At 42.0% G+C, this 18,299-nt stretch overlaps 1 protein-coding gene across 6 annotated transcripts in view; it reads left to right on the top strand.

The window, feature by feature from the left end:
• KIZ (kizuna centrosomal protein) overlaps positions 1–18,299 on the top strand; it is a 50,403-nt gene that overhangs the window by 24,327 nt on the left and 7,777 nt on the right. For all 6 annotated transcript variants that reach the window (XM_074578681.1, XM_074578683.1, XM_074578685.1 and 3 more), the window contains 5 exons: positions 592–756; positions 2,051–2,201; positions 5,201–5,360; positions 6,373–6,438; positions 15,779–15,878. In XM_074578681.1, the coding sequence (XP_074434782.1) occupies positions 592–756; positions 2,051–2,201; positions 5,201–5,360; positions 6,373–6,438; positions 15,779–15,878 (642 nt within the window). The remainder of the gene's footprint in view (positions 1–591; positions 757–2,050; positions 2,202–5,200; positions 5,361–6,372; positions 6,439–15,778; positions 15,879–18,299) is intronic.

Genomic DNA, 18,299 nt, shown 5'->3' with positions numbered 1-18,299 from the left:
ATAACTAAAAAAATAATTTCTTCTTTGAGGTAAAAAGAGTGAAGAGAATCATGAAAACCCATGTGTTAACAAAACTGGGGTCAGAGAGCCCTCACTGTCCCTCCACAGCATGGGCTGTTTATTAGAAGAACTTTGTAATTTTATTTAAAATTATGTCAGCCTCCATAAACTAGGATTCTCATAAGCACTTAATGGTTAGAGGGTTTCTAGGGAATTAGGAGGAAGGGTTCCCAAACTGACCTGACCCCTCCAGCCTACCATTGGACATGGGTTCCTGTGAAATAACTGCTTTGGCCACGGCATAGTTGGGGCTGGTTGGTCAAGAAGCTGTTTTACTGAGTGGATGTGCACAGGTTCCTCTCTCCCTGTCAAAAAGCAAAGGTGTGAGATTAAACCTGGTGTTTTCTAAGTGCTGGGTTTGCCCTTCCTGTCCTGTTGTGCATCTTTCGCATCACAGATGTTTGTCCCTCTGGGCTGTCTGACCGGTTAACCTATTAGCCAGGAGAAATATTACAGATTCTGCCTCCAAACTGATGCTGGCTATCTGGGCTTTAAACAAACGTTGCAGGTAATATCTGCTTTATTTTGTAGCTTTTGTAATCGGGCCAGCAGCCTGAAAGAAGACGACCTTGAAGAATGCGAAGCAGTTGTCCTTCATCAGCTTCGGGCTTTATTACAGAGTGCGCTGAGTGGATGCCTCGTACCTGAGAATACACTTGATGCTAAAGGTAGAACGGTGGATGAAAAGCAAACCAGGTATCGCAGACACAAAACTTGCATGTGGGTGTGATTAGCTTTCTTTCTTCCCAAGTCTGCTCTGCCTTGCTGGTGCAGAGAAAGCAGACCTGGGGCCAGACCTCCAGTTGCACTGGAAAATAAAGACATCTGAGTGCTGATCTTTACGCATCTTGGCAGCAGCCGTGTGACTCGAAATGAGAACATTAAGCAAATTCATTTATTTTCCTTTTCATTCACTGATGGTGAATCTTATTCTGCCGGGCAGCACTCAGGCCAGGTCCTCCCATCTCGCCGAGTCTGCAGCATCTTCCACCCCAGGCTGGTCTGGCAGGGAGGGAAATGTATTAACTTCAGAGACCTCTTAGCCAGTAATTTCTGTGATCTTCAAGGCGAGTCTCAGGCACGTAAGGATGGGGAATGTAATTTTGAGAAGCAAATTATTTTTTCTGTGAAGCAGAAGATGCATATAGCCTTTAAAAACAATAAACCGCAGTTATTCAAAATGCAGTTTTTTTCCTGTGTGTATGCCACAAGGACAAGTGAGAATGATTATTTTTGTTGTTGTTTTTTTTTTTTAACTCTCTCTAATGCAGTAATGAAAACAATTTCCATTCTTCCTTACTTAGCTTCTGTCTAGACCTTCTTCCCTGTTACAGGCTCAGCAATGCTCAAGTGTTAGCAGGATTGGGGCACTTGTGAGCACTGAAGAACGGTCTATTTAACTATACCTGGTTCTCTTTTCGAGGCTGATATGCCTGCCAAGCACTAATACGTTGTTATATTCCCTGAATGGTTTCTTAGGGACAAACACTTGTGGAGTTAATTGGAATTCACTCCTCTGTTTGTGAAACTTCATTGGAGCAACTGGAAAAACAAACATCTTTGGCAAACAAGATTGCAGTATTTATATTTTCTGGCACTTCTATTCAAAGGCACTTTTATTCAAAAATAAAAATTCTGGAAATAAAAAAGACAAGCCTGGGAAAGTGGGTGCCCAGCAGAGTTCTTGATGCAGTAAGTGAGGTCTGCCCAAGGCTGAGACCAGGGGCTGCAGAAAAGGTTTAATGTCTCTTGGGACAGACATCATGATTGCGCCCGCCCGTCGTCCTGATATTTGGAGAAGTCACGAGTGATTTCTTACATTTTCCACTTTGGACATTTTTAAAAGAAAGCATAAATGAAGGACAAAATGTGTGATGAGTTTTCCCACTGCATGTTGACCCGCTCGTCTAGATAAATGAGTAGCATGGCACCGGTGTGAGTCTTGTGTATGTGGGGTGTCCCACTAATGGTCTTTGGGTTTGTTTCTCAGGCCAGACCAGCAGAGGGATGTGGACATGCTGCGGACTTCCTTAAGCAACCATGCCTTGTTCTTGAAAAAGCACCAGGTTCAGCTCACCGAAGAAGTGGTGGAGATGTTTGGAAGCCTGCTGGTTTCTGACAAGAAGTCGCAGGACAACCAGGTTAGCACTTGCATCTAATAATATCTAAATCAATGACATCTGGAGACTAATTTGCGCTGTTAAGGTGAGGTGAGCCTTGTGCTGATATTGTGATCCAGTGTGTGGGTTTTAAGGGGACCGATAAGCAGTCTGCATTTGTTAATCAGCCTTGGAGATGGTTAGGAAGCGGGCAAGGAGAGAATACAAGTTCTTCAGTTGTCTCGGGGCAAACATGTACAGCACTTCATGCAACAAAGAAAACAGTCTCCAGGAGGGTGTGTTTTTCACCCTTCAAAGCAGTTATTTATTTAAACACGCTTACATGTTTGCTGTGGTGTGAATTTATCACAAGGCTTGTATCATCTGTCTTCCTCTGTGGCTTAGTAGCTTTTTATCACAAATGATGTATTTGAATTTTTTTTTAAACAGAGTTATGTTTGGTACACTGAATAGGCAGAGCATTTTACAAATGGTAGCATGCTTATTTTTTTACATGTTAATGCAAAAGGTTATGAAGTAACTTTCACCAAAAAAAAAAAAGTTGGCATTAGGTAGAACCCCAGCGCCCTGACCTCTTTTGTTGCAAACTCGGAGCAGCCAGCCGTGCTGGGAGGGGAGGGCTTGGCTCCGATCCCCGCTGCCTCCAGCACCGGGGCAGCAGCCATGCCAGGAAAGCTGAGACGCTGACACTGAAGCGATGTCCCGGCTGCTTCTGCGCCACCCCTGCGGTGGGAATGGGGAGGTCTGCCAGGCAGCCTGCTGCTAAGGAGTTGGCCCCATGCTTTGCCCCAAAAAATACTTGCAAAAAAAATTTTTCCTCTAATTTTGAATGAGAAATTAAAGAGTGGTTTGAACTGCTTTGCTGTATTCTAGTTTTAATAGCATTTGAAATAAATAATGAAGATGTAATATTTTAGTCAGTTTTACACTTTCAATTGTAGTCAGGGTAACTTATTTTACTCTATATGGATAAGTAATTTGTATTCTGTCCTTAAAACGTTCAGTCAAGTAGAAGAGATGAGCAAGGAATGTATTATTGCGCTGGTGACAGATAAACAAATGCCATACATAAATTTATAATTGCATGTAAAAACTTTTACAAAGTCAAAGCTCAATAACACAAGCTTTATGGGTGAATACATGCAGTAATAATCTGTTTACTACGTGTTACTGTGGCCACCACACATGCGTTTAACATTTGTATTACCTATTAAGTGGATCCAGTCAAATTTAATGACAGGATGCATCCTCTACTTTTGAAACACATTATTTCCAAGCAGGCTGCACAGAACAGGATCAATATAAATTACACAACATGCATGTACAGGAACAGTTGCTTTAGCATAAAACGTATGTAATGTAGTAGTGAACTCATATGCAATCTGCACTTAAGGATCTTAAATATTTACGACTCTAAAGTTTGAATTTTTGGCCCATGTTGTTGACTTATTTCTCTGAGGGCTTAAAAAAAAAAATCTGTCAGGAACCCCGCTGGACAATGGTACTGTACAACCAGGCAGCAGGGTGAAGGTGCAAGGGGTGAATTTGAGCTACTGACCATACAAACAGACCTGTCAAGTCTGCCAGCTCTGTCCTCATCAGCGCTTGTGGTCCACAGAGCTTTGCTGATGACCAGCAGCAGGTCCACCTTCTCCTGCAGTGCCTTCAAGCATCTTACTCAATTCCAGTGGTCCACAAAGTCTGTCTGTCCACCTGCCTGTCTTCTCCTCATCTCTTATCGTTCGTTAAGTTATGTCTGTCTTCTGTTCTCTTAGGTCGTCTTATCAGTTTTTGTCTTCTCGCACAGATTTCTCCTGTTAGCCCTGTTAAGAAAACTGGGTGTTGTTCCTGTGGACATGGGCCAGCCATAGGGAGCTGGTGTGGTAGAAACACCTTTTCTGAGCAATGGGAAAGTCTCTTGGCTGTGGAAGCTGTGGAATCCAGTGCCCTTTTCAGCCAAGTTAGACTCCTGTAAGAATAAGACCCGCGTGGCTCGTGCAGCATGTTAGACGTCTTCTCGCCCTGATGGAGATGCTGGCCACCCCGGAGTTACAAAACCTGGAGTTCCCTCTGAGGTGTTGGTCCTCAGCACTGCAGGCTTATTGTTTTATTAAACAATTAGAGCAGAAAATTTAGCAGACTTTAAAGACTCAAGTCCATATTTTGTGTTACAAAATAAAATCAAGAGGAACACCCTACGAGTAAAGAAGAGATAGGAGGGATGCCCAAAAAGCCTTTGCTGCTCTTTGTGAAATAATAAATGCCAGGAAGGATGATTTCTCCTGCTCTCAGAAGGAGCTTTACAAAGCCACACACAGTACTTCTAACACAAGTGGATGGTAACCTAAGAAGTGCTTGCTTTATTTTAAGCCTGCTTTTAACTCAGCCATGTTTACAATACGTTCAGGTCCCTATAAAGGCACTGGCTTTCAACTTAATTTTTTGTGTCAAAAATACGTTGAACTACGGAGGTCTGAATAGCGTTGCTGCGAAGGGCTGCACGCACAGGCGGGAGAGAACAAACTTCATGAGCGTGCAGGAATAACGTGGATTAAAATCGGAACCCCGCCTGGCTGAGGCTAGCTTGGGCAAGCTGTGCGTCGGGTTCTCTGCCTTCAGGTTCATCCGTCTCGGCAGTGTTTTAAGCTGCAGCCTTTGCTAACGCCGTGGGTTAACTTGCCTTATTGCTGTGTGCCTGAAACGGAGAGATTTCTTTTCAGTCTCAGCATATTTGATACACCCTTCTGTTTTGCTTACCCCGAGTGTGTGAGGCAGGGAATACTAAGCGTTTCCAGAAAACCTATTGATTTAAAAGAATAATTCAAAGTTTGCATTACATCAAGGCAGAATGCAATTCCTGAGCCAGTGCCGATTGAACTCGGAGGTAATTTAGCATCTAACAAAAACACCCTGGAAACAGATTACACCGTGAAGTATAGATTAGCCTAAACGTATGTTGGGAATCACTCGAGATGAAGGATAATAGGGCTGTGGTTATTTTTATTTTTTTAATGCTGCAGGCTCTACCGGTGTTGAGAGAAGTCCTTCCAGAAGGGTGTGGAGATGGGTCATCTATTCAGAGTAATGAATCGTCTTACAGCTTGCCATTGATACCAAACGATGGTGGGGAAATAAAGCAGGCAAAATACGCTACCCAGCTCGCCAGCACAGGAGAACAAGGTAACAAGTGTTAAAAGGTCCAGCTGTGTGCTCAAAGTTATTGTCCTCTATATATGCATTTTTTTTTCATCCAAATCTGCAGGGGACTGTATTATAGTGACTGGCAAACTAATGTATATTTGTAAGGAACTTTAGGGGATTTTCCTAAATATCTCAGTATTGTTTGTCATTCTTTTTACCTCTTAAAATGAGTGATGCCTATTGTGACTACTTTTTTCTGCAGGAGTAGAAAAGCAAGCCTCGTGGCTGTTACTAAAATTGGATCTATAGGTGTGCATGTATTTAAAAAATGTCTAACGTTTAGAAATTGTGGGATATATTCATTGCCTTTTATTAGAAAGCCAGATCGCAGAATAAATTCTCAAAAATAAAAGGGTTCATGCTGAGAAAGGTGTGTGGTGCCATTTCAGAGCTTAGAAGGTGAACGCGTTTGTGAAAACCCAGTTAATTTCTTTAGATAAGGAAGTAATATATTAGTCTGGTGTAATAACTGGCGACGGCAACTTGCTCAGTCTGCTCTCAGAGCATCCCTTACATCAAAGTCCGGAAGAGACAGGCAATTAGGTTGCCATGCTCTTTACATGGCAAATGTAAACAAACTGCTTTAGGCCTCCTAAATTCACGCGACTTTTATCTGCGGAGGAGACTGAGACTTTGATTTAAACTAATTTTCCGCAGTCGGTATGATATACGCTGCTGCTGTCGGGCTGCCGGACGAGATCGCAGAGTTACTGTGGGTTGTTTGTTTCCTAAATCCCATTGGGTCTTAAATTATTTAAGACATTTGGTTAGCTTGTCCTTTTCTCTGGAAGCTACAGAGAGGCAGGGTAGCCTCACATGCGAGGAAAGTTCACAGTAGGTGCCTCTTTTAAGAACGGTAATGGATAGTTTAGATCAATAAACAAGAGATAACAAAAGTGAGAAATTAAAGGGAGTAGGGCTTAAAAGCAAACAAACCAGTCTGATCACTGTGACTTTGAAATGTATTTCATTATGGTATGTTCACATCCAGAAGTCACAAGCTGGTGTGAAGATGAGAGCAAGGAAGAAAGCGCGGTCGAAAAGATTCCTATTACAGGTAAAAGTAATGGCTGCATATTAACCTCGAATCCAGTATTCAACTTTATTATATAATGAAAACATGGTATTTTAGTGGTTTGAGTCCACTAATAGTGGGTAAATTCAGCTACTACATACTGAGCGCAAAGATTAAACGTAAGATCATAAAGTCCACGCTTATGTTAACGTAAACCAAGATGGAAAATAACAGCGCCTATTTAATTCCTTGTAATCATGTTATACATTTAAACCATGTGAATATCCTGTCATTTAGCCTTTCAGGTCCCGGTATCAGTGTTACAAAGGTCAGTCTCCATGGGGAAGATCCAGTAATTATATGGCAAACTACAGATGTTTCTGATTTGATTCTTTTCTTTTCTCGAGTAATTGAATGTGTATCATTAGAATAAACGCAGGGAAAAACCCTGCTAGCCGGGAAGCTGTTCCTTTGCCTCTGTTACAAAAGCTGCCTGATAACAGAAAATTTTTAGCAATAAGGTTTTATCAAGACGTGTTCAGATCCTCCCGCAGCAGATGTATGAGGCTTGCACAGGATCCTGAGATGTCGCTGCTTTTCGGTCCTGAGTTATCAATAATGCATTAGTATTCAGGGCAGGGCTCTTTGCGATGAGTCTCAATTTGCTTTTGCCTGATTTTGTAAAGTGGTGGGCTGCTTCTGTATAAATTCTGATGTTTGGCTAAATATTTATTTATGCAGGTGTGTACTCTGACAGAAAGGTGCGAGGGCATCTACTTATGCAACGCTCACTGTTGCTTTTCTGCTCTTTTATGGCTTCAAAATAGCCTGTCTTTTGGAGAGCAATTCATTTCTCTATAGAGGTTTTCCTCTGCTGCTTTTTGAGCCTAATTTGCAGCTGAAATATAAAAATGTGCTTCTTGTATTCCTGAATTATACTGCAGCAATAATATTGCAAGTTAGCCCAGTAAAACTTAGATTATTTTTTTTTTTCCCAGGGAGTAGAATGCTTTCCATTTTCCTGCTTCTTAAAATGTCTTTGTCACACATGGCAACGTATTTTAAAACACGACTTGCATTGAAGTTTCAGAGGAATTAAAAGTCACTTAAAACTTTTTCATGAAACAAAACACACTTCTCATTTGAAAATAAATGTAAAATTTTGCAAGTCTTGGGATTGGTTCGATTTTCTGATTGTAATTTAAGAGGACTTAAATTTGAGTATTGGGATTTAAGCTCTCTAAACTGCAGAGGGTGCCAGCAAGAACAGTGTCAGGAATGGTGACTCTAACCAATGCCATCAGCGATGCTATTTTTTTATTTTTTTATTATTTTTTTTTTAAGATGAATACTGGTTCTTGAGTTTGGATCTCCGTAGCTGCCATGGCTTTTGGTTTGCTTCTCACCCTGAATTTTATGACTTATCAGTACTGGTTTTAGCTATGATTTGGCATACAAATTTGCAAGGCAATTCTCTATTGCAGTTTTTCCTGCTGGGGACCCTGATGGTCTGTGTAGCTGGTTGCTGTGTTAGGTGTCAGTTAGTCAAAAGCTATGCCATGATGGACATCCCCCTTCCCTACTTCTCCTATAGCTTTCTTACTCAATGAGCATGCAAATACTAATACTTCCTATTGGTAAAAATTCTGAGAAACTCTCCCTAACGTAAACACTGAAAGCAGTAACTTCAGTTTAAAATCCGTTCTTTCTAACTCTGCTTTATTTACTGTTTTGGTGCAGCGTGTTTCCAGTAGCCAGTGGTCACATTGTCTCTAGGAGTGAGGCTTTTCACATCTCACTTGAAAGCAAAGTTGCTCCTTTCAGATGCGATTCATCTTCAGCCCATGATCTTCTCTGGGCTTCTTGTTCTCTTCTGGCTCGTCGCCCTTCCAGCCTGTCGCTTTTTTTTCCTTTTGTTCATCATTATTTGCTGTAGATGGTGGCCCTGGAGCTCTGAAATTGCTCTGTGCCTAAAATAGAGGCAGCATCTCTGTGCATTGTCTTTCGGGCTCAAATGACTTGGTTTAGGGTTCGGCTTTGTGTTTAGATGAACTGATATTTAGTGTCCATTCTATACATGATCATTTTGCTGTATAGCTTTTTCTCAGCTTTAGAGGTACAAATATTGTGGGTTTTGGTACTTGCTGCATTCTTTAAGGGCTTTAAGTGTTGGTTTGAAACACCGGAAGCCTTTGGGGCTTTTGGGTTCTGATGGACTTCATTGTGAGAGCTAGGTGGATGTGCTTCCACACAGTCTTCTGCGATGGCGTTTTACGAATGCTTCTGTAATTTTGTTTTTCTTTTACTTCTGTTACAGGAAAAAAAACCCAAAATATTTATTTATTTTAATATTCTGTAAATATTCCAGAAATATTTGTTGTTTTTTTTTCTTCATTGCCTATAGAGGAGGAAAGTAATAGCTGTGTGGTTTTGGGGAAAAGGGCTTTAGAGTTGTAGCTGGCACAGTGTTGGTTGCCCCTTAGAGACAGCCTGTGTTGGTACCTGAAACTGCTCACGCAAGGACTGATTTCACCTGGAGCTCTTCTGAACATCTGCCGTTCCCATCCGTGGCAGGACACGTGAGCTTTTCAAACCCATAGTCATCTCAGGGCGTGGGGGCGATGTAGTTTGTAGCATAAAGTTGGTTTCTTTCCTAAAGCCTTGTCCTAAGCTTGTGGAATGCCGTGTTGTGATAACTGACTTCGAAAGGATTGTATTTGATGTATGGTCTCACCCAGAGAGGAGTTAGCTATTAATAGCAATCTCATTTTATACCAGGTTATATGAGGATAGGGGAGGATATGTGGACTTGTTCCTATTTTCCTCATGGATGCTTTGTTTTTTATTGTGGGAAGACGTAAAAGAAATTGTTCAGCTTTTTTGCTGTTTCAGAGGTAGGCGAATAACGTGAAATTAAAAAGAAAGGATAAAATCCATTATTTCTTGTTTTGTTGCATGACTGTAACAGTCTCATTTATGAACAGGAAACTACTGATTTTATTGAAGGGGTAGGTTTGTTAAATCTTTAACAAAACCTGATTCTCTCTCTACCCTGCGTTTATGTCTTTGATTTAAATAGTCGTTAAAGCTATAAAGCATTTGAATAAAAATGGTGTTACTTCTCCAGGCATCAGGCTTCACTTTCACACCATCTTGAATGTCACCTTCCAGCTTCTCTCCAGGTATAAAATCTCTAATGTAGAAATAAGGAGGAAAAACCCTCTTAAGAAGAAAAAAAAAAATTAGCTGTTCCTTATATATCATAAGGGAACATGAAAGAGCACAAATCCAATTCTGCTTTCCTTTTTAGGTCACCTTTAATGAGCCAATAATCCTGCCAACACTTTTCCCACGCCCACACGTCCTTCCCGGTGAGGTCCTCCTTTGAGCTTGAACCTAAAAGGTTCCCAAGGTTTCACTTGGAGTGCACTAATAAAGGCATTAATAAGTCTGCCCAACTTTTCCCTTCATTTGATATCAACCCATTCGGAACGACTGTTATGGAAAAAGTTAATCTGCACGGGATTAATTGCTGCTACTGTTGTGGTCTGACAGAACTACCTTGAGACAGTGTGAGATTGTACATTTTGCTTAAATTAGTTTGGATTATATACTCCAGTAGGTGGTATTTTACGCTGCTTGACTAAAGTCCCTGAAAGATCTGAGAGTCTTTTTATAGTTACAAATTCTGGGTGGAAATTCTTCAATCTTTCAACAGAGGCAGAAGCTTCGAGAAGTATTCTCACTGGATGGCTTGCTCCCTTGGGATTTCCTGAGTCCACTGGTCATCCAAATGTCTGCTTTTCAGAGGATAGTATTGTACGTTGGTATATTATTATAAGAGTATTTATCTTTGTTTTTTCATTTAAAGGAAGGGAGGAGATAGTTGTTGGCATTTGACCAACATCTGGGTACTGGTTACTGCAGTGTTCTGATCACGTTTTAATTTGGAGATATTTTTCCATCTGTTTGCTCTCCAAAGAGCACATCCTTTGTATCCTTGCAGGTAGCATTTGTCTTCCGACTGTATGCAAGTTTTTTGCTTTATCACAAGGGAAGTCGGTGCGTTTAAGAGCCCGTATACAGCCAGCTCTCGCACCTCTGGTCCCAAGGCAGAGGAGTGCACAGTGGCTCTTCGCGTGCTGGCAGTGGCCCACCTTTAATGCTGCATAGCTCTTTATAGATCATCAGCAAGCCAAGTAATTAGTGTTAATGTGGTGGAGGAGCTTGTTCAGATTTAAGTTCCTTTGGGCAGGAGCTATTGTTAGTTTTCTATTTTGGTACAGGACCCAGCAGCATGGCAGCCCAGACCTACCAGGACTTCTGAATGTGGATGTAGTAACTATTGCCAAGGTAACTGTAAAACTACACAGCTCGCAGGCTCTGCTGATCCTGATAATGTTCCTTTCAAGGCATTATTGACTTTGAAATCTACTGACAGCTGAAATACCCAAGCCGCTAACTATTTTATTGGTGATAAAAGTACACAGAAAAAGCAAAGTTCCTTTTGGTGTAGGTTCTCACTGGTGTAAGGGAAGAAAATGCAGCTACGTGTCTGGGTGGAGTCCGCGAAAGCACTGGGGTCTTTCGCCTTCCAACCGCCTCTGTTTGCATATGGGATTATTGATTGTTATTGGAAATAATGGATGATAGCTCTTTATTGCTTTTGAGTGGCATATAAAGTGCTCTTGTTTCTTTCTGCCTACTATACTACTGCTATGGCTTGCTTACGTGCTTTATTGTTCAGGTTGAATGTTTCAGTTTTGCTCACAAACTGTACGGGCTATGCATGAAGGCAGTGGTATTTCTGTTTTCCCAGTCTGCATTTTAAAAACCAGCAGCCTTGTGGATTACCTTTCCCATTTCCAGACAGGCTGAGTCAAGCTCTTGGAGATTGTAGAAAGACGATTTGGTGTCTGCAGATGACTTTTCTATGCTGGGACTCTAGCTGCAGTACACGGCTTTAACGCTGGTTTTGATGTTTAAAAAGTGTGGGCTTTCTCTGTGAGAGAGGTAGTACAATTAGCAAGATATAGATGTTGCAAGTACAAGGCCAAGAGCTTTCTTATCTCTTCATTTGCGGAAAACTACATCGCATCACTTTTTTAGCCACTGAGGTGCTTGGCTATAAATTGATAGGCACTGCAACCTAGGCCATAGGGGGAATGCATGGAGAAAATACCTTCTTCTCAGTTCTGTGCTGGTACAGTATGTTCTGGGTTAAAGATCACTTTAACTGTTCAGCAGAACAAAATAATAGTGGTTCGTTATGCAACAACTATGTGTCTTTCCTGGAATTGTTGGCTAATGAAGAAAACTACATCTGTTTTGCTCAGAACAAAATTGTAAAAGCTGACAATGAAAGCTGCTTTGACCCATGCTGACTGCACAATTAATTCAAAGTTGAAAAGTGTGGAGTGTTTTTAATTAATAGTGGTATCGCAGATCCTTTGCTAGTTCTGAGTGGAAGGAACAATGCACAGGGAAAGCGCGAGAAGAGCTGCGTTGTCTGGGGCACACCAACTCTCATTCTCCCTCGGCATTGCTCAAAGGACTGGATTAAGAACTTTCCATTATTAGCATCCCAGTTTGAGTTTAAAGACTGTATTTTATCAAGCTTGTTCAGCTGTGTCTGTGCAGTGTGGGCTGGCTGTTCAGACTGAGTAAATGCTCAAAGTATCCCATGTGGACAACTTCACCCCGCGTGCCTACGTTGCTTCTGGGCTGTCTCCGGAGCATGAGAGCTGGTGATGCGGTGGGGCCGCTCCTTCCAAAAACTGCTTAGGAAGAGAACATCAAGCAGATGGCATCTGTCTTTTACCCCGTGTAGCAAGAACTTACTGAAATCAGATGGGAAGGGAGAGGTGCTTTTTAGCAAGCCCGTATGTAGCTCAAGAGGTGTTACGAGACGGCCGTCAGGAGCTGCTGCTCTCCAGCAGCACTGTTGCAGCCCGCAGCCCTCCTCGTCTCTGCTTCTGCTCCCCAGAGCCGCTGCTCCCTGCTGAATGATTTCTGTGGTGCTGGCAATTCTTTTATCCAAGTGTTTCAGCTGCTGATGTGCTCTAAACCCATCTCTTTTTTTTTTTTTTTTGGCCTCTTCTCCACTCAGTGCATCTTTCTTGCCAGGGCTATCGTGTTCTGCTGTGTGCTCGGGGGGGAAAAAACGTGTATTTGTGTTTTAGCACAGCATGCCTCTTGCTGTCCCCAGCCTGTGACAGGGAGGGTGTGCTTGGCTGTTACAGCACACAGCAAGTTAGATGCTTCTGGCAAAACAAATAGTAGAAACACATGCACAAGACAGAATAAAAGTGTCATTTTGAACTAAGTTGCATTTAACCTTAAACACAATGATCGGTTTTATGAAGGAAATATACTGATCTGCATAAGGGCTTTATGGCATGATATAGTTCTATCAGGAGTGAGGTGCTAAAGAGTTTTCTCTCCTAGCAGCGTGTTTGTTGTATCTTCTTTTCTCTGCCCTGTACACTGCACCAATTGCTTGTGCTTTCTCACAATGGTAAAATAAGTATTGCTGTGCGCCCAGGTTGGGCTGCCCTTGTTGTCAGCGCTGCATGTCTGTAACCCAGACTCTTCCTTTCTGCTAATTTACAGACGTGTTGTTGAAGGCAGGGGGATTACGCAGATGAGTGGGGTAAGAGGAGGGAAGAGCCAGGTGATTGCTCAGCACACAAAGCAGCAGTCGCTGCACGCCGACTGCTTACACGTTGTCAGATGCTTTGTGGGTGCCACAACCCAGGTGAATCCCCACGGCAGGCTTTCCAGGGAGGTGAGCTGGTGGGCTTAGGAGTTCCTAGAAGGGTCTCCCATTCCGGTAAGGTACATGGGATGTAAATCACAAAGATGCTCGAAGGAAATGAGTCTTGTGTAACTAAGGCACAAGTGGGGATTGATAGCCTGGCATTGTATTATAATTGACAGGTAGGGCAAAGCTGGGCTCTGAAGGGTCTTAAAGGGGAAGAACAAGTAGTTTGTGTTACTGTTTGACGTAGTGAAGGAAGGGGAGCCAATGCAGGCACGGAAAGTGTGAGGGAATGGTCTTTTGAGGCTGGTATGCATGCAAAAGCCATAAGGAGAGCTGCACTACAACAGTGGCCCGGCTCAAGTTTTGGTAGAGCTGGCAAAGACCTGGACTTTGAAGTGACAACTGGAAAGGTGTGGCAGGTATGCCTGGATCAAAGATGGGCTCTGTGTCACTGCCGTGAGGGATGGGAAGAACATTCGACAGCAGCTCAGAGTTGCTGAGTTCTGCCTACTCATGCCCAGGTAGAAGCACTTCCCTGAGTTTGCAGATACATTCCTGCTGCAGGGGACCCCATCGACAGCAAGCTGGGTATCGGGTCCCTGCTCAGGGTGGGGTTCTCAGGCTTAGCCTGAAACAAAGGGAAGGCTTTGAGAGGCATACATCAGGTGCTAACACCCTCTGAAGCTACCATCCGCTCACAAATTCTCTACCTGTTGTGGTTGGGATGGATGAAAAGCGTTCAGTCCATTAACAGACTGTAATGAAGTGGATGTGTCCCTCTGCACGTGCAGGGCTGAAATGGGAAGGGTGGTCAGAGCTGATGATGTGTGTGGAGGCTGTTTGCTTCACGTTCTTCACACAAGGAGCAAGCCATGGACACGCCGGAGCCACATCTGGGGGCACACATAATTGGATTTTGAATGTTTGGAGAGTCTTTGGCCTATCATATTCTGTTAGCCAGGCACAACTTGCTTTCTGCAAGGTTTTCTGGAGGCAGGGCAATGCCCTCCTGAGGCAAAGCCAGTTCTATCCCAGGCAAAAAGCGAGGGCGTAATCTCGACCACATTGTGTTTTGTAGTTTGAATCTGTACACGATGAGTCCTGAAAAATATGCCTGTGTTAAGTGCTTTACTGGAGTGGAAAGCAGGTTTTGGGAGTTCTGACTTGATTAGATTAAATTAGCTTTTTTTGCTTTCCCAAAGTAATGTACAAACAAGTGTGAATACTCGTTCCTTTGTGGTCAGTGGTTTCCCAGTGAATGCCCACATCGCTCCGTCTGCAGCTCTGAGCTGCCATCGATCTTGCATCCAGGACGTCCTCTGCGATCTCAGCAGATCTCTGCTCCTCTACACCATGTACATCACAGGGATATGGGGGCTGTTCCCCCCGCCCTTCCCTTCCCCCCCCCCCCTTTTTTCTTTTCTTTTTTCCTCCATTCTTGATTATTTTTTTTCTTTTTTCCTTCATACATCCTCTGGGAAGCAGTCAGACTCTGTTCCGTGAAGCAGCATGCTGCTGCCGGTGCAGCTCCAATGCCCGAGCTCTGCCATCTCCTGTGCCAGTCAGACGTCTTTGTTGCAAATGCCTGAGACCGAGCGGGATTTCTGCCGCTGAAATCCAAGCGCAGAGTGGTGTGATCCGCTGGAGTGGACTGCTCGCATGCGTGGCCAGTTAGAAAGTAGGAGTGTCCAAGATGTACAGAAATACTAAATTGTCCTGGGTTGGAATGCAGTTGGTAACAGTTAGGGCTTGTTTATAATTTCAGTCCTATATATATATGCAAAGTAGCCTTTTAAAGTGGGATTTGTACTTGAGCATCGTGTTCTTTGGAAGTGAGTACAAAGATGAGCAATTGTACAATTCCAGTGAATGAATTCATTTACCTCTTCTTTTTTTTTTTAATCGATCTCTGCAGAATGGAAATGAGATACACAGAGGGAGGAGAAAGGAAAGAAAGGAAAGCGTGGATAAAAGATTTTGAAATAGTTGGGTGTTTGGCTGTTTAAGTAATAAAAATCCCAAGATTTGCATCTCCCAAACACAGCTCTATTTCAAGAAAGTGGTTGAAAAATACTGTTGTATCAAATAATATTGAGAGCTATAACTATCCAAAATAATCTACATTTAAGGGGAAAGAGAATAAACATAACTTTACTTCTTGATTAGCTAAAGTAAACGAGAACTCAGGGATTAAAAAAAAAAAGAGTAAAAAGACCCTAGAAATCCTTTAAGTTTTGCTTAAAGTTGTAATGATACAAGACAGCTCTTAAGAGAATCTCAGTGTTTGCTCTTTTTCCGAAAATGAGGTAAAATGTGCAAAAACTTCACTATTCACAAGAAATCATCATCAGATAACTTAATTATTAGATAATTAAGTTGGAATCTTACTTTCTTGTGTTTTTAACTAATTTTCACCGAACTGTGAACAAACAATCTTGAGGCAGACGCCCTAACCGTGTGGTGCGTGCTCCATCTCTAGACTTTGTCATCAAACCAAGAGTGTGGGCATTACGTCTGTCTCTTTGAAAATAAGAGTGTTGCTGCTAGGGACTTGCACGCTGCTGTAAGGTCCAGCCGTTATTATTTAAAAATTTATATGTCATCCTTTTTACTTAACAGGTTGGGATAGTGGCGATAACAGTTCCAAAGCAAAAGCAAGCCAAGAAATGCATTTGGAAACTAGTTCTTCATCGAATGAAAGAAGTTCTCCCTTCCCAAGGTAAAAAACGTTAAATCCTTTAACACTTGAAATGCACTGACAGAAAATGACAGAAGCTCTGATTATTTTATTTTTTTCACTTGGTCTAGGGGTAAGGTTCATATTTATGTTTATCTAATAAAACATCTTAAATTTTGGTACACCTTAGAAAATATTTGTGCCAAAGCCAAGTATTGTTTTGCAGCTGTTGTTTTCTCATTTTAAGACTCAATTGACATCTCAGTGAACCACAAATTAGCGTGTACAGCTGCTCTCAGTAGGGCTACTCAGGGGCCAGACAATAGGAGTTGTCAGGAGAGGGGCAGACATAAAATATAAAGTCTTCAAGAAATAAAGTGGTGGGTTTCTTCTCCGTGTATCCGAGATGTAAACTAGCTGTAACTGGATAATGCTTTTCATGGGCTTGGGGTTTTTTTTTATATATGATACTGGGGTATTCATAACATGCCTGTCTTGCTTTCAGACTGACTATGTTTAATTAATGGCCTTACATGTACCTAAAGGGTGCAGTTTGTTCTGTTTTTAAAGGAGGAAAAAAAAAAAAGAACAAAAAGTTGGTTTGTGGGGGTGTTTCTGTTTGGGTTTGTCTTTTTTTTTTTTTCTTTTAAACTTCAGCAGTTCCCTTTGGGTCCCTGAGCAGTTCTGTTGGATGTTCAATGTATTCTTCATTGGCATGTAACAGTAATCAAACAGCAGCAATCAAATTAGTGGTCAAGAAGCAGCCGAAAATAGGATATAACGCAGCCATCACATGAAATATTGGCTGGGCTTTAGATCCTTATCTGCTCTTATTAGAACAGCCCAGCAAGAGGGTGCTGCTGCTACGCCACCCCTGGTCTGAAAACTGCCGTCAGTAGCACTCGGGAAGAGACTTTAAAGCATTTTGATAAATGTTTAACTCCTGTTTATACAGCATTGCTATCTTTCTGTGGTTTTTTTAAGGCTGTTATTGATGAGGCCAGCTTTGATATGACAGACAATTCCCATTTTGCAAGTGTTGTTCTGCATTTTGTGTTAAAAATCAGAGTATTTTGGTAATTCCTCAAGTACGGTAAATAAAGACAAGCCATAATGCAGTACTGATGAATGGCATTCATGCTTTTCTTTAGGATGAATTTTCATAGTCTTGTGGTCAAACTCTCTTTTTTTTTTTCTTCTAAAATTTTCTGGAACTTTGAGGATGATGTTCCAAACCATACTACCTAATGCTATGAGATGCAAGGGTGCTCCTATAGGTGAATTTTTAAATGGTGAATTTTAGTCATTCACTGAAGCCCAGGACAGCAGGAAGAGAAGGACTGGGCCCTGAAGAACTCACTTACAGGATGGGTGTTAAGCATCTGAATAAAATGTGTATAATTTAAAAGAAACTATTTTATTTAAAAAAAGGCTCCAAGCTTTTTCCCCCTTGGATGTTGCACTGCTTGCTAATAACGCGTTCAGTGTCTTCTGCGTTTTTCAAACCCTGTTCACATGGTGTACGGGTTTTTTGCTGGTTTTTTTTTCAAATTATTATTTGCGATAGATTTTAAAATAATTCACTCTGCCCCATAATTTCATGCCTTTCAGCACAGAGAAGCAAGTGCGCTTTATGCACTGATACACGATGAGGCTGCTTTAAAAAAATAAAGAAAGAAAATCTCTTGCAACGGCTTAAAGTTAGTTTTTTGTAAATGAGTCAAAAATAATGCAGCCTTCTAAACGTGAAGTTTGTTAACAACCTTTGCTTTTGGACACTTGGCATCTGCTCCGCAGAGACGGAGAGCAGCAAAAGTAGTGAGAAAGATGGAGAAATGGGAAAGGGGGCCGGCAGCTTGTTTGCGGCCAGGACGCAGTGCAATTTCTTCGCCGCTCGCATTTAAGCGCTCCACTTACTGCAGTCACTTCTCGGGCTTTATTGCTTTTACAAGTGGTCTCGAAACCCACTACTTGAGAATAAACATAACTGTGTAGCACTGCTGTGGTACTTTTTATAAATTCTTCTTTGCTCCGTTTTGTCACTGAGCTGATGAGTGACCTCGCAAAAGACCCTGCTGGACCTAAATAAAAAAAATGGCTTCCTCTGATGTCCTCCAGACAATAATTATGATGTGCCAGTTAAGCCCAAACTACAGCTGAGGGATTTTACTTTAAAGCAGAGGCTCGGGCGCAAAAATGCATTTATAGCTCTTTGTCTGGCACCTCATTATGTGTGGGCCTGATTCATTAAGTAATTGGTTTGCAGTTGTTTACATGAGTATTAAGGCTTTCTATTCAGCAGCCTTTGAGAGATACATTGTGCAAATGTTGCATGTTATGAATGCCGAATGAGGGGCAGGGGACCGGTCCTATTGGCTAAACACTGCGCTCTGTTGAAAAGCAAGAGAAAGAGATTGGGTGCTGCTTTGCATAGCAATGACTTTCTTAATAAGCTTTACAGAT

The sequence above is a fragment of the Larus michahellis genome, chromosome 3, assembly GCF_964199755.1.
Source record: "Larus michahellis chromosome 3, bLarMic1.1, whole genome shotgun sequence".
NCBI lineage: Eukaryota > Metazoa > Chordata > Aves > Charadriiformes > Laridae > Larus > Larus michahellis.
Note: the sequence above shows the minus strand (reverse complement) of the source record. Positions and strands in the feature narration are given on the sequence as shown.